General features: G+C 47.7%; 2 protein-coding genes across 2 annotated transcripts; both read right to left on the bottom strand.

Annotated features, from left to right (window-relative positions):
* Positions 1-7,932: 7,932 nt before the first annotated feature.
* CNBB0010 (hypothetical protein) lies at positions 7,933-9,268 on the bottom strand (the record flags this gene model as incomplete). The annotated part of the gene is made up of 2 exons (XM_772334.1): positions 7,933-7,950; positions 8,000-9,268. 2 exons carry the CDS (start codon positions 9,266-9,268, stop codon positions 7,933-7,935), a joined length of 1,287 nt encoding a protein of 428 aa, XP_777427.1.
* Positions 9,269-9,820: 552 nt separating this feature from the next.
* Positions 9,821-15,514, bottom strand: CNBB0020 (hypothetical protein; the record flags this gene model as incomplete). Its single annotated transcript, XM_772335.1, has 20 exons — positions 9,821-9,925; positions 9,995-10,076; positions 10,153-10,458; positions 10,538-10,769; positions 10,836-10,938; positions 10,994-11,041; positions 11,098-11,178; positions 11,241-11,899; positions 11,952-12,264; positions 12,317-12,630; positions 12,686-13,168; positions 13,224-13,398; positions 13,452-13,534; positions 13,589-13,749; positions 13,808-14,345; positions 14,393-14,547; positions 14,595-14,697; positions 14,744-14,826; positions 14,877-15,030; positions 15,082-15,514. 20 exons carry the CDS (start codon positions 15,512-15,514, stop codon positions 9,821-9,823), a joined length of 4,611 nt encoding a protein of 1,536 aa, XP_777428.1.
* Positions 15,515-16,340: the final 826 nt, after the last annotated feature.

Below are 16,340 nucleotides of genomic sequence, written 5' to 3' on the forward strand. Positions count from 1 at the left end.
GTCTCCTTATCCTTTTTACGCTTTCAACAACTGTTCATCAGCTCGTGAAACAGCCCCCGTACACCAACCGATCGATCCTTGTGCTCGGTGATATCACTCGCTGTCTTGTTATATCACTCGCTGTCCTGTTATTTGTCCCTTCGGTGCACTGCTATGTCACCCTTCCAAGCAACCTTGTGCAACTGCCAATGTTCAAGCTGACATATGCATCAATCCATAGTCTCAGTCCGATCCGTATGCGTAGTGCCGGCACGCAATACATAGCTCATACTCTACGACAACGACCACTACAGTCTGAAAGAACAGACTCACCCATATTCCACGCTCTCCCACCGTGTATTCTCCCACCTATCCTGCCTATCTCCCCTTGCATCATCTCCTGCCCTTCCATATATCCCATGCCGCCTCTACTGCTATTGAATGTCGAGTAAATGAGCCAGCGTCGGGGAATAGCCGAGTGGATGAGTCGAGTGTGATGGGGTAGCTGAGTGAATGAGCCGGGTGTGATCGGGTGCGATGGAGTAGCCGCCGAGTGTAGAGTCGGTGGTGAGAAAAATGAATTCGAGTGCAGCATGCGGCGTCGGATGCAGTCGAGGGTGAAGAACAAAAAACCCTATACAGTAGTTAGCGCTATCGCAACCGGTGACGAGATAAACAGTCATGCTCACCATACAGCAGACTAAGATGCATCAGCATTGACTTTTGCCATGAGGATAGACATGGACGTTACCGCAAGTTCCCTCCGCCCCACACCGTATACTCTCAATCGCGAGCCTTAATGACCATCATCTTGCCATTCACACACCCATATCGCATGCTCTCCCATCGTGTATTTTCCCACCTATCTTGCATCCTCTCCTGTCCTTTCATATATCCCAATGCGGCATCCTTTCCTCCGACGTATCATCCACCCTCTTTTCCTTCTTCTTGTTCTGCTTCTTCCCAGGCTGGAGGTGTAAAATATCACCGTCGAGCTCTTTGAGAGACAGGTCGGATTCGTAAACGGTGCGGTGACAGGCTGCCGTGTCGCTGGATCGAGCTATCATCTGATGCAGTTTTTTTGAGTAGTGACCTGTCGACGGTGGTCACAGGCGCCGTCTTGTGTGGGAAATATGGCAGGGGTATGTTATAGATATGTATATGTATGAAAGAGGAACTGAGATGATTCGCCGCGACGACGGAGCTGGGCGTAACGACCCACGGTTGTATCATAAGTACTTATTATTACATAATAATCCCCTTTACATAACCAACAATCTGCTCCGCACAACACGGCACCATGCGTTTCTCTTTCGTGACTTTCTTTTCATTCCCGTCACTTCTTCTCCGTGACGACGAACATCGCTACGTTCCCATCAAAGAAGTCATCTTCTATCACCGTCCGTCGACCCACCGCTTCTATTCTATTCTACAACATGACGCTCCCTGGCATTCTTCATTCGCCTTGCATCCAACGAGCTTCCCCATAGTGACACTCCTCGCCCCTCATCACCACCGCTGCGCGACGACGTCGGGTAACATGATATCCTTTCCGGAGAGGTTCGCCTCGACGGAGGCCCTTATGGGTTGACGCAAGGATGGTGCATCTCTCTTTTGAGATCACTTTGCCTCGGGATTCGTGCCAACTGACCGAATCAAGCGGCGGTGTTGATGTCTCCGCTGTTCGCCAGTACTCTCTCTCGTCCTCTTCCCTTCGACCTAGGGCAATCTCGCATATAGGTAGAGAGCGTCACGTCACAGATCGCCTGGTAAGTCCCATTCCCTCTCATTATCCATTCCGCATCCCAGTCCCATTCTCTCTCATCGTCGACCCCACATGCTAATATACCATCACAGCCCGTGTCTTTTTCCGAGCCCAGTCCTTACTCGAATCCAGACCAGCCGTGCGACGCACTCAACCAAGAGAGCAATCAGTACGGGAGAGAAATGGATTACCTGTTCGCCCATCTCTTTATTTCACGCCGGAAACAAACTCGCAAACTATGCAACAAAGCAAGTGGACGAGTCAAACAGAGATCACAGAGGTCACTCTCAGACATTTAATCGACATGACCGTCTTGTCTCTTTGGAGAAGAGTGGTAATAAGGGCTGGTTGCTCAGTGCGCCGTTACTTGTAAGTCTGGTTACGCTGCGAATCAACGTCTTAAGGCTAACAGGATATCTACAGGCTGCCTCTCGGGCTGGTCAATTATCTGTCGCGAAAGCACAAATGCCAATCAACTCTTACACCGGGTGAGTCCACCGTTGTTTTCCGCTGCTTTCCCCAAGCTGAGACAGATTCTTTCAGTGGATGATTGGAAAACAAGCAGTAACACCGTACGCGCTGCTCGTGGAGCAAGCGTCAAGTGTACCCAAAATTTGCAATAGGACGGACTGAACATCGACCCAAGTAACACTTACACCAGTCGGTAAGCCGCTACCAGTCCCTCTCAGTCGTCTCAGAGGTCTAACGCCCGAGTGTTCCAGCTGCCTTCTTCCTCCCCTGATTCCTGTCATCGCTACGCTGTCTCCCAATTCTGAGCAGCACCAAGAACTGCACCAAGCATCGCATCTCTACCTACCCTTCTCTTCTGCCAAAACGTCCATCCCTTCCTGCCATTGCCTTCTTTCATCGGCATACTGCCCCTCATCTCAGAACTCCATCACAACTATGTTTTCTTCAACCACACTGCTATCGTCATCAAGTGCAGTCCCCCGTTTTCGTCGGTTTCTTATCCGGTACACCCTATGACACAAAGTTCTCCACATAACTGCTTTCTTATCCGGATTTGGTGAGCCATTCGTTATCTTTTGCATCATCTACTAAACTGACCTACTACTGTCAGTACCGGCCTTGCCCATTGACCTACTCTTTACGCCTCTGACGCTGTCTTCGTCGCTCTTAGGTTCTCATCACTTCTGATGGTGCTCTCAGTCGTCTCAGAGGTCTAATCCTCTAATCCTCTAATCCTCTAATCCTCTTAATCTCTTTTTTCTCGCCATATGTTATCGTCTTCGTAAGTACCTTTCCATCCCTCGCGCTCGACTATGACTGACCTGTTTCAACTTTCCTGTAGTATCGACGACTTTTTGCACTACTCTCCTTACCTAGTCGACGCTTTTTTTGCCCTTGGATCGACGTCGTCACCCACTGGAACGTAAGTGCTCATCCTTACTTTGACATAACATCGATAACTGACTAGCCATTAGTAAGAACGAGACTATGCCTTTCTCAACAACGCTGTTACCGTTGCCATGTGTGATCTCGCCGTCTTCTTTCGTCGCCTTGTCCTATACACCCACCAATGCAAAGTTATTTAGATAATTGACCTCACTATCCGAGTTGCGTGAGTAATTCATTACTTTTTGTACTGTCTACTGACATGATATACCTATGGCAGCGTGCCTCGCCTATTAAACTACTCTCAAGCCACCGACACTGTCTTGATCATCCCTCATTAGTGTCGACCATGTGTTGTCTGCTATCAACACCTGATGCTACTTTAGTTTCGTGTCCTCGGTCGTTTGTCTACAGTTGTATTTGGAGCACATCTTCTTTGTCTTCATCTTACCGTCATTCCTATGCATCCTTTATATTAACTCTGTTTAATATACGAAGCTATTAATCTTTTTCGTTTAACAATATCAAATTCTCATAATGATTCTCATTAATAAAATACAAACACAAGTATGAATCTTCTTCACCAGACTCATATACCTTATTCCAATTATAACCCCCTTCTCCATTGGGTCTAAGCACAGCAATATTGACCCTCCACAGCACGCCCATCATGTGCAAGGTTATGTCGTCACCCCACTCATGATCATGTTCTATTCGATCAACATACCTGTGGTACTGCACTAGGTCGCTGAACCGGCCACGGTAGTGATGGCTGTATACCGGTTCCCTCAAGCCAGCAACAACCCTCCTCCTGACTTCATGGTACGATGTCATGCCACCATCCAAAGCCATAGCGAATGCTCTGAATTGGCAGTTGCCATCGCCCTCAGTCCAGTTGGTATGTGCCATCCGTGGTTGAATTGACAGGGGCACAATTTGCTCAGGGTTAAAGGAAAAACGAGTAGGAAATTGTTTAATTGCTTCTACAACGCAGCCTCCAGAGGCTGTCGATGTACCCTGTTTGTTTGATCAGCAAATTCCACTTTCAGGAAGCTGCCAATGAATTTACCATATTCTCGGCTTGTACTGTTGCCAGCTCAGGTTCTTCTGAAGGGTTATTAGTCATAGCTACGGTCGGAGTCAGGCCGATCGCTGAGCGATCCACTGCCCCATCATGAACCAATTGAGCAAAGTAGCGCAAGGCCTCTTGTTCAGTGAGAGTATGTCTACAGACAGCACATCTCAGACGGAATCGTTCCCTGCCTCCAGCAGAATGGTACCGATGCTTGGGGTCGTCCTTGTTAACCTGACAGGGCAAGAAGTTCCCCTTGAACTGACTCTTCATTATTTTAAAAAGTTCTACGACCTGTTCATGAGAAGGCCACTGGGCATTTACCTCTTGAAGAATTGAATTGACCAGTGCTGTTGTCGGACTTGGACTTCTTAATACAGGTAGGTTCTCATATTCAAATGATCCCTCACGCATGTCCCTTACATCGTACAATTGAGTGGCTGAGGGAACAGCCTATAAAAGTGATAAGTTAAGTTGCAATTGGATATATGAAGTTGACATACCACGGGTTCTGTTGCCGGAGCACCTTGTGGCTGAATCGCTACATTCCGTCCTGCAGTGATAGGATCCTTTGAGGTAGGTATTCGGTAGGCAAAGGTATTAGGGGGTAAGCCTATAACGGTATACGGAACAGCACCTTGAAGAATCAGTTGAGAGAAATATTCCAGGACTTGAAACTGTGATAAGATGTGTCGGCAAGATAGATCATTACACCTTAAGCGGAAACGAGATCTGTCGGCATATGCTTGATAGACACCACGGCTATTTTTTTGGCATGGCAGTACCCCATTTGTGATATGCTCCTTCATGAGGTCAAACAGCCTGCGAAGTGAAGCACTGGATGAATATTTCGCTGTCAAGTGACCCAGAATAATCTCCCAAGCAGTTTTTTTGCCTCCATCATCTGGTTCTCGCCACCAAGCCCCAGCTTTGTGTGAACATGTGGGGCGTCTTCTCCCAGCATTCCAACCCAAGGCTGCAAAAAGATCCGTCACAACCTGCTGTCTGAAACTCGAAACCTTGCCTTGGTTTGCCCCAGACCAGACGTCCCTCGAGTTTGCAATCGCGAGCATCTGGACCACATTCCGGATCAAGTCCTCCTTGGTGATTACGACTGCTTCAAGTTTGAAGCGCTTCATCTGGTCGTCGGTCGGATTCAACCATCGTTTGATATCGAAGAAAGGCAGATTCTGCGCCTTTTCTCGGGCCTCTTTCAGGCTCCGAGCTTTCAACCTGACTTCTATCCTGAATCCGCCTAGCTCTTCTGGGTCAAGTTTGGCGAGGTTATCAATCATAGACCCTATAGTTGATCTCCTATCTTTCAGGGTTTGAGTGATATTTGGATCGTTTGCATGAAGACCGCTGTTGAAGGATTTGAGCACATGTACTAAACACGGGTAGATCTTGACCTTGTAGTCCTCGCCATGGTATCGCAATTCGATGTTCACAGATCCAAAATCCATCGACCTTGGAATAACCATCGGATAGACTGTCATCCCTGAAGGGATTGAACCTGGGGCCCGGAAGAGGAAGATGTTCGTCGATCGTGTAGTGACTCCAATATCCCACTCGTTTAGCTCTGCCAACGGGTGACTGACTTGGGCTGGTTCACCGATAATGAATTGAGGCAGGAGAGGGAGTTTTTGGCCATAAGCTTGTATCCTGATTTCCTCACATTCAATCTTTCTCAAGCAATGTAGCAAAACCGGCATGGCGAAAAGTGCGTTGCCATAAGTTGCACTGCCTTTATGACGAGACTCCTGAATCGTTCTCCATCGCTTGAGTTCTTTGAAAAGGGGCGTCTTAAACTTCCCATCAATTGACATTCTGGACCCTGCGTATCCCAATGTAATCCACCCAGCAAACCTTTGATTGTCTTTGATCTTATTGCCGCGATTAGCTTTCAGCATTATAAGTGTCTGAGCGGTGCAAAAGTTCTTCAAGTAGTACTCTGGTGAGACTGTGACAGACCATGCATCCACATCTTCCACTTCACGCTGTAGAGAAGCCATAATGGTCCGCTGAGAACCTTTAGGAAGTTGACTGAGGCGCTTAAAAGGTTGCAATCTGGATGCAGCTTGTTCTTCATCACTAAGGTCATTTTCAGCGTCGTCCCCAGAGTCTGAGCTTGCACTGTCCTCGTATAGAGACCCACTGCCGACTGATACCGCACCATCCATGAGTGATTCTGATGAGGATAAAACTGAGATGTGTGATCCGGATGCAGAAGATGATGATGGTGCGAGAGATCCAGCTGGTGAGAATGGAGTGCATGGTCGGGCTGGAAAGGGTGAAGGTGACCCAAACCCAGTGGGAGAAGTATGCGTTCTGGCAGATGAGCTATTTCCTGGGGGACATGGAGATGGGACAGTATGTGATGGCCTTCTCTTTTTCTGACTTCGTTGGGGGAGTACAACTTCAACTGTATTGCTTCGGCGTTTATTATCTGCTGACATCATTCAGGCTAAAATAAGGTCAGATATATTATATTCATCAATTACATAGCCCTAACGGCTCACCGAACAGATGTGTGCACCAGTTTCCAGGATACGCTGCAGAGAATGGTATCAGCTTTATGACATAAATAAGTAAAGATCCAGACCTCAGAAATGCCCACAGATGTGAGTGTAAAAGGTTAGTTATTCACTGCAACGGCGTATTCGATGGTAGATGTGCACATGCAGTGGATGATTCATAGATGTGTTGCAGTGAAAGCTTGATGTGTAAGCGTTTGCGTGGGAACGAAAGCGAAATCTGCCTGATGTTTTCACCAAACCTCAGTGGCACGTCCTCAAACAAGTTGATCCCGCTTTTTCTAACCCAGTCTAAAATCTAGCATTACATAATGGACTATTCCCAAATCAATTATGTAATGTGCAGATCATTGTTATTTTAGGTTGCGTCACCTCTGCATAAATCCCCGTTATCCCCCCCGCCCAGGGGGCCCCAGAGCCCCACCCAGTCGTCATCAATTGGCATTACATAACTATCATTCAGCAAACCTCCACTTTTTACGACATGTAACATCCATCATTTTCCAACGCAAAACCATACATATTCCTATTACAATGCATCTCCCATGCCTACCCTTTTATGCGTTAGAAAGCTCCCACCTTGGTCTATCCCATCACCTAATGACCCCTCTTTAATTCTAGGCAATCGCCATGAAAGTGGGCAATTAGACGAAACCTCAATTAAAATTACGTAACCATTGTTCGTCGAACGTCTGAAATGCGATTGTTCTCCGTCCAACGACCCATGAACTTCAAACGGCCATAAAACATCCCCCTTGAAACTCCCCTGTTCCCTTTTTGCATATTCTGGTAGAGAATCATCCACTCTATAACCCTGCTCAAACCCCGGGCATCTCCCCGCCTGTTAAGACTCGGTATAATGACTTTGACTTGCCGTCCTAACTGTCGTTCAACCATTGCGATATAATGCTGGGTTTTATGGAATGCTTCAGACTTGGCCTTTAGAAAATAAAGATGGACCTTGCGTGTATAATCATCATAGCAGGTGAGGAAATAGCGACTGCCATTGTGGGACGGAGTTGATGATGGACCCCACAGATCAAGGTGAACTAGTGCTAAGGGTTCTTGGGCGTGCACGGAACTGGGCGGAGATGGTAGACGAGTACCTTTACCATGAATGCATGCCTCACATTCAAATCCAAGCAAATCCTTCTCCGGTACCTCACGCAGACCCGACAACCTTCCGCTCCTAGCCAGCTTAGCCACGCTTCGGACGTTGAGATGTCCTAGGCGACAATGCCAATCTAGCAGGGCGTCAGTAGTGGACGCAAGGTACACAGACGGAGAACTCGCCTGAAGGGTGTAGAGCCCTTTGTCGGAAAAATCAGAGGCTAGGAGGATTTTACCAGAGGCGTCGAGCAGGAGAGCAGCCCGTCGGGTGAAAAGCCACTGCGCACCGGTAGGCATTCTACAAGCGGAGAGGAGGTTCCAGTCAAGACCAGGGACCACTAAGACATTGTGGAAGTCAACACCTTGAATGGTGATACTGCCTCTTTGGGTTGACGGGAGTAGGGATCCATCGCCGATGCGAATGTGTTCCGTGGAGGCATGGCGGACGTCGTGCAGGAGGGAGGGATCGGAGACCATATGGTCGGTCGCGCCAGAGTCGATGACAAAGGTGGTGGAGGGCGAAGAGAGGTTGGGTGCAGTGGTTTGTGCCAAATAGGCAGATGACACATCCGACTTGTATGTGTCAGCCTCGGCTAGCTTAGCTTCGGCTACCTTTCCTGCCTTGATTTCTTTTTGACGGTGTTCGACCCAACAGTCCTTTGATGAGTGTCTACTTGGACCATGCCAGATACAATACTGACTCTCCCCAGCATTGTCCCCCTTTTTTTCTTTCCTTCTCTTACTATTCACTGTTGATTTCGACTGTGCCAATAGGGCCATCCCGGCCTCCTCTGCGACATCTCCTTGGGCTCGGACCCACTCGCCAGAAACCTGAGCAATAACATCTGAAGTGGAGAACTTCGTCTGAGCCCACAGAAGTTGTTTGATTGGGCGGAAGCTCGCCGGTAGAGCATGTAACATGGCATATGCACACTGTTGGTCATCGACAGACTGTGTCTGCTTCAGTTGGGCGAGCGCAGAGCGAAGGGTTGCAAGGTAGGGACGAGGATCGGCACCTTCCGGAATTCGAGTGGTCCAGAGAATAGAGTAAAGTTCTCCAACTCTATGTCCAGTGGCTTTTGAATATGATCGGTTCAACTCTTCCCAGAGTAGTTTGGGATTTGGTTCAAGAAGATTTTTCACCTCAGCTGATAAGGCAGCCTTTACTTGGGGAGAAAGATATCGAATAACGATGGAGTAGGCCCGGTGTTGGTTTTGAATTTTGGCATTGAGGGTATTGAGCTCATCAGTAGTGAGAACTCGAGGAGATTGGTTGGGGTCACCGGTAGGAACTGTGACAGGGATATGAAGAACAGGAGTTTCATGAAGAGTGGACATAAGACAGAGTCCAAGGAGGTAGGCTTGGATATCGAAACTCCAATCACTATAGTTGTCTTCCCCCATAAGCGGAGAAATCTTGGCCGAGGCCGTTTCTTCCTTGGGCTCAGACATGGTATTGCTGCTCGAGAACTGGACGAATTTTATGTGCTGGTATGAAGTAATTCAGGGACGGGAGGCAAGGCTCATAACCTGTCGAACTGGTCTTTACTTAGCACCTTCGTACAAACAGTCTCGTAGAACAGTGTACTAGATAGTGATACATACCTGGTCTTTACTTAGCACCTTCGTACAAACAGTCTCGTAGAACAGTGTACTAGATAGTGATGAGAAAGACCAGAAAGTTACAAAAAGGAATATTATAATGGTATAGAGTCTGATCGAAAATAGACTACGTAGTCACCTATCTAATTAAGGGACTAGACTAGCGAACTCCGACAGAGTGGGCGTGTTGAATGAGCGAGAAGATGGGAGCCTGAGGTACAGAGTTCTGGGAGAGATCGTTTGTGGCGTGGTTGGATCGGAGTTGCGTGACTATTTTCTTTTAGATTCTACGATAGTCTCTTTCTTTTCTTCATGCATCCATAGACACCTTACAACAGAAACAACATAGTTAATCCAAAACTTTCTTTTCATATTGTCTCTGACTTTCCAAACCCCTCTTCTTTACGTTGACTCCGATCTCCTGCTCCGCTTCTCTGTGGTCTCAAGCCCTGCACTCTTCTCCAATTGTTCAGGCTCGGACGCTTGCTCTTTTCCAGTGTTCTTAGGCTATGTGATGGAAGACAAGTGTTGGCAATTAAACTTGAAGAGACGCATGTAAGGAACAAAGAGACGTACCACCCGAGCAACGTAATAGATAGCAACAGCGGCCACCGCATTGAAGATCACGAAGATCCAAAGAAGACCGAAGTCTCTCCACCTGAAAATGAAAGCGAATATCAGCACCGACCTATTACTTGTCCGGAACGCGGAAGCCAAAGTTGCAAAGAACTCACTTATGGCTATAATAGATATCAAACTGAGCCAAGAAGGCATTCGTCTCACTCATGGAACAGAAACTGCACCCAGTCGTGGCATCCTCGTTGGTCAAATATCCTCCAGCAGCTGCGATGTAATTTGACATGTATTGTCCGCAAGTCCGTCCGGAAGGCGGATTAAACGTTAACAACTCATTGTCGGCACAGACGATGTTGGTATTGGCGATGGCCACACCCAACATACCCTCGACCAGATACGTGAACGGCGATACTCGGTACATGAAGATCCAGAAGTGGGGGAAAGTCTCTTTAGTTGCGAGAACACTAATCATGGAGAAGAGGCCAAATCAGCAAACGCTCTAGGTGTGGAGGTGCAAAAACAGGCCAAAGGAAGAACACCCACCCGCAGAAGATAAGGCACATTAAGAAGAGAAGGTTCGCAATGTTACCAGCTGTCTCCGCCGTATCTATACCTGCCACAATCATAATTGCGAAAGTCGATGTGAAGAGCATGAACATCTCAATGTAGAGGAACATGAGAGCACCACGGAGATGTACAGCGTCTGTTGGAATCGCGTTTCGATAGTAGCCAATAGGATAGTACCAGGTGAAGTAAATGACAACACCCATCAAGACTGTAGGACAAAGCGGCGTCAGCGTGATTTTCGGCAAGAGGAAGGATAGGATTTGAGGGAACATACTGGACCAAGGAATTTCAGCGATGACATTGCTCATGATGAAGACTTTCCAAGAATATGTCTTTGACGGTCGCTCTCTCACTTCGTACAGGCTCCTTTGTGTCACCTGAACGTGAATCATCAGCGTTGCACTTGGCGGAGTCCCATCACGAGAGACATACGAAGTTGGGTAACATCTGCTGGACAAGTTGACCGAAAATAGTAAAGAGCTAAAGATTGGGAGTTAGCGCAATCCTCCAACACGACAGAGACTAGGATAGCTCACCATGAAGACGGAGAAAAGCTGGTTCTGTAGGCCCTGTTGCGAGGTTCCACTCTTGAAGAAACTAAAGCCAATGAAAAGCCCCTAGCACGGCATATTATATTAACGAGTTGTTTTCATTTTGAAGAGGCAAGAAGAGAACGTACGGAACCAATGCAGAGTGCAGCCTTAGCCCAGATATAACTCGGCGTCCTCCAGTGCTGTTGCCAAACTCGCCAAACAACAATGATAAATTGCTTCCACAACGGCGCGGCAAACTCTGCGTATTCTGCCTTGATCTCAGCCTTACTCTTCTCCTGGGTCTTATCCTGCTTCGCAGCATCTCCCTTCCCTCCGTTGGTCTCTTTAATACGAGCAAGCTCACGTCGGACCTCTTCTCGCTCAGGACTGTTGAGCCACGTTTGATGCCAGTCGGTAGTGCACTGGGAGCCGGGCGAAGCACCGATAGCTGACAACATCCATTCCGCCGGGTTCTCTCCAGGAGGACATTTCTCAGCGCCATTTCTTTCAAAGTAATTGATTAACGTCCTTGACTCTTTGCCTACTTCGCCAAAATAGACGGTTTTGCCGCCCTTGGCAAGGAAAAGAAGACGGTCGAATTGCTCAAACAACATGGCGGAAGGCTGGTGGATTGTACAGAGGATAGCTTGACCGTGCTCAGTGAGTTTGCGGAGGAGGAGAAGAATATTCCAAGAAGTTTGAGAATCAAGACCAGAGGTGGGTTCGTCAAGGAAAAGAAGGAGGGCAGGCTTAGCGACGAGCTCGACGCCGATGGTGAGACGTTTCCGTTGTTCGACATTAAGACCTGAAATTGAGTCAGAACATGCGAGGTGACTGAAAGACAAAGAGCAACCGACCAGTACCAGGTACACCAACGACAGCATCGGCGTACGCATCCATCTCCAAAAGTTTCAAGACCTCTTCCACATACTCAAACTTCTCCTCCTTGCTAATGTGATTAGGCTGCCGAAGGAGAACACTGAAACGAAGGGCTTCTCGAACGGTGCTGGTCTCGAGGTGGAGGTCTTGCTGTTGAACATAACCAGTCTTTCGTTGGAAAGAGATGTCTCGTTGCTGACCGTCAACGAGCATCTCACCAGTAACTACACCCATTGTAACACGGGTGGCCAAGACGTCAAGCAGCGTGGTTTTACCGGCACCAGATACACCCTATATAGTGGTTAGCTACTACGAGGCAGGTGCCACGATTGAAAAGATGTACCATGAGGGCTGTGAGAGTTCCAGGCTTTACCCATCCATCAACATGATCCAGAATCCTTCTTTGCTCTTTTTTGATTTTGATATCGTAAACGACATCTTTCCAAGAGAAGATGGCTGTTTGTCGCTGGATGATACCAGCATCTGCTCGGTCTGCTCCTGTAACTTTCGTTTGTACGTTGCCTCCTCCAGCGTACTTTCCAGGTTCAGGGTCGTCAGAGTTATGCGAGGCAGTCGATTGGGCTAGAAGAGTGCGAGGGATTTTGCCACGCGGGAACACGAGGATTTCACCTTTTGATTTCTTGGCGGTAATCAGCTCTGCAATAGAAGTTAAATGAAGAACAAAGAGCGTATCCACATGCGAAGAACTCACCAGTGGCAAGTAGGTAGACAGCGGTCAGGAAAAGGAAGAAACCTATAAGGATACCGAAATTCCTCCATTTATGAGCGTGGTAATACTCGTACGACCCATTGATATATGCGTCACCGTTCACCACAGAAGATCCGGCAACGGAACCAACGGTAGAACAGACGCGCTCTTCACCTGTAGCTCCCTCATATCCAGGGCCCGTAGGCACGAACACGGAACAAGCATACTCTCGATCATGGAACTCATTGATCATCAAGCTTTCAAAACCATAAGCAATAGGGTCAAGATAGTTGATCCATCGAGCCCAGCCGCGCATGTTCTGGACATTGATCGCAAAACCAGTGTAAATGACGAGGGCGAGGATCATGATAGCCGCGGGCGCAAGAGCTTGGGTCAAGGATCGACTAAGGCTGGCGATAGACCGGAAGAACATGGACATGACCATAGTAAGGGTGAAACTGATGAGCATAAAGAAGAAAAATGGCCCTGAATAAATAGTCAAGCGCTGCCCCAACGCAGATGATAATTAAAAATCACTTACCAGGCTCTCGTCGAAGATTGGCCATGAAATACAACGCCAAGTTGAAGCAGATACAGTTAAGGACTTTATACGGTATATCGGTAAGGGCAGATGCGATAGCTTCGGTTGACGGGTGATAAAAGGCGTATCGTGAATGCTTCTCCACGATCCCTCGTTGAGCGTATAGGATAAGAATCTATGTCGGAAGTCAGCCCAGAAAAACGATACCTTTTGAGATTTACGGCTCACTTCAAGTGCAGAACCGAAAGCACTCATCAAGATGGCAAAAAACAACAAAGCGCCTCGAGAGTAGAAACTGGTGGTATTTGACGCTGAAAAGATTCATCAGTGTCGACACATTAGATTTATTCGGCACATAGACTAACGCATGTTATAGAAAACAGAGCCTACGATCAGAGCCATGATAAAGTTACCGAACAACTGGGTAAGAGTCAAACTGGGATCCGCCCTCAGACGCTGGAAGCCTCGTCGAAGACAGAGCTTTACTTGGCCACCGTAGGAAAGGGTATAAGGAGACTTAGCCCGGCTATAAAGGGTCTCAGCCGCCGCGACTGGTAAATCAAAAGTGTAACTTGGTAGCTTACAGATGTTTCGACTGTTGTGCCCTTCGAGATTCCAAGAACTTATCGTAGTTCTCGCCATGAACTGGATATTTTTGCTCAAACTGCGCAATCTGCTCCTGGAGCTCGGCATACTTGTTACTCTTCTTCCATGCAGCAGCAAATTCTTGAGGTGTAGTTGGTACCTTGCCTTCGAAACCTTCTCGGGGAGTTCGCTCGGAAGCACTGGTAAGAGAGGTTAGGAAGTCGGGAACGGTTTGTTGGGAAGGGCAATGGAATCCCATGTCGACGAAAAACTGCTTCGCCTCAGTACACTTGCCGAAGAAAATTTGCTCGCCTTCATAGAGGACGGAGACCTTGTCGAAGAGGTCGTAAGCCCTTTGAGGCGCTTGATAGATGGCGACAACGGAAGATATGTCCATATAATCAGCGTTGATACGAAGATTTTTACAGAATTCGATGGCGTTGGCGGAGTCAAGGCCTCGGGTGGAGTTATCCCAACACTGAAGAGGAGCACCGGCAAGAGCAGCCTCGGCAATAGTCACTCGTTTTCGTTCACCACCTGATTGAAGTCAGTTTCTGCTTTGGCTCACAAAGTGAGTTACTCACCACTAACACCTCGAACGAAGTCATTACCAACGATCGTGTTGAGAGTGTGAGTGATACCAAAAACAGACATGACGACATCTCGCAGATGTTTAGCGTAGTCCTTCTTAGGAATGCCATTGGGTGTATGACGGGGAGCCCTAGCTTCGGCAGCGAAACTATACAACGGTTAGTAAACACTTCAATTAAGCCAAGAATTACGTACGATAAAGTCTGCCCTACTGTAAGATTGGGGAAGTGCACATCTACTTCGGCGGTGTAGATAGCCTCTCCTCGAAATTGACCATACATCTGCTTGGGAGTGATACCTGTGGCCGGTTGGCTTTATGAATAAATCATAACTAGAAAACACACCTCGATAGTTAAGTTCCGAAGACTCATCGATGTATATACCGTTCATTTCTCCCGCAATCGTCTTGAGCATAGTTGAACAACCGCTGCAAAAATAATTAGATTATAACCAAGTTGAGATTGTATGTAGCAGCACCTTCCAGGAGGCCCCAACACCACTAGCATTTCACCAGCCTCGATCACACCGTCAATCCCATTCAAAATCTGCACTTTGCGCTTGCGGTTGCCGATCAAGTCTCTGAGAGCTCCCAGTCCTGCGAGAGCTAGATTGCCAACGGTCTTTTGGTAGTCTGTATAGTCCGTCAGTGAAATGCCAGACGTCATGTGGAGCGGCTACATACCGGCATCAGACCCATATCCAAAGACCCCTAAATTCTTGAAAGACAGTCCCGCCTTCCTCGGGGGGGATGTTGTCTCATGAGCGCGGAACATCAACTTCGTCCACTTCTTCGGATTGAAGTTGCTAGAGAACGGGTCGAGATCAGAGTCTTTCTGGTAAGTAAAGACGTCGCCAGTAAGTTCTTCGGCAATAGACTCGCCTTGAGGGGCTTGTGAAAATCCAGGACCTAGAGCGCCAGTCTGGGATCGTCGAGACCATGATCGAGCAAGCTGACCGAGTTCGCGATTACGATACTCGTCGGTGGGGGAGGGAAGATTGTCGTTGGGGTGATCGTCGTAATAGTGACTTCGAGAGGTCGTGCGGTTAAGAGCAGCGCCAGCCGAGTGCTCGGTACGGTCATACGGCCCCATGGCCCCGACACCTGCGAAAGCCATAATAAAGGACGGATTTGTCGCTGGTGAACGATTGCTTTAGAAAATGAAAAGGATTGAGCGCGTTGAAAACAGTCATCGATCGCATATATAAGAGCCAGAGAATTTGTGGGAGCCGGTGATAGGTGACGAAATGATGTGCGCCTTCCATATGTCTCCAACGGGTAACTAGTAGGTCCAAAATATCCAGTCGGGGCCCGCCCGCCAAGATAATAAATAAATGTAAAAAACAAAAAGCTACTACTTCATTTTCCGCCTACTACTCTTCTTATTTACGTATGACGAAGTAGTGAGGTGGATTTGGAGTCCATGCCTGCGTGACTAATAGCCGACGGCCAGAAAGATTTCGGTCGCCGCCGCAAGACTCGACGGCCGCCGGCGGAAAAATGCGGTATTGACGTAAACGTAAGTGCTTATTACGTGCGCAGACACGGCGGTCTACTTACGAGTACTATTGGACCAATTATTGGTCGAGCGAGGATGCCGTGGTGACATAAAATACGTCCGTCCAAAGAATAAGGAGGTAATAAGTTTCTTTTTGAAGCTCTCAAGGCCGATGACCGATGAGAGGGATGCAGAACATGCCATACGCGATGTATAATTAATTATGGGAAGGAGGGGCCATCGGCTGCGATGGAAAAATCAGCCCTATTAATTCTTTTCCCTTCCTGCCTCTCTATCTCGCATCCGAATTTTATAAAAAAATAAAATAAAAAAACCTTCCCTTCATCAAGTGCTCAGCGTTCAAAGTTTGCATCGTATTCTTTTTGATAAACTTTGTGTTTGGGTATAATTATTAGACGAATGATCTATAGCGCTAATGCCAGAA

This window comes from Cryptococcus neoformans, chromosome 2 (assembly GCF_000149385.1).
Source record: "Cryptococcus neoformans var. neoformans B-3501A chromosome 2, whole genome shotgun sequence".
Lineage (NCBI taxonomy): Eukaryota > Fungi > Basidiomycota > Tremellomycetes > Tremellales > Cryptococcaceae > Cryptococcus > Cryptococcus deneoformans.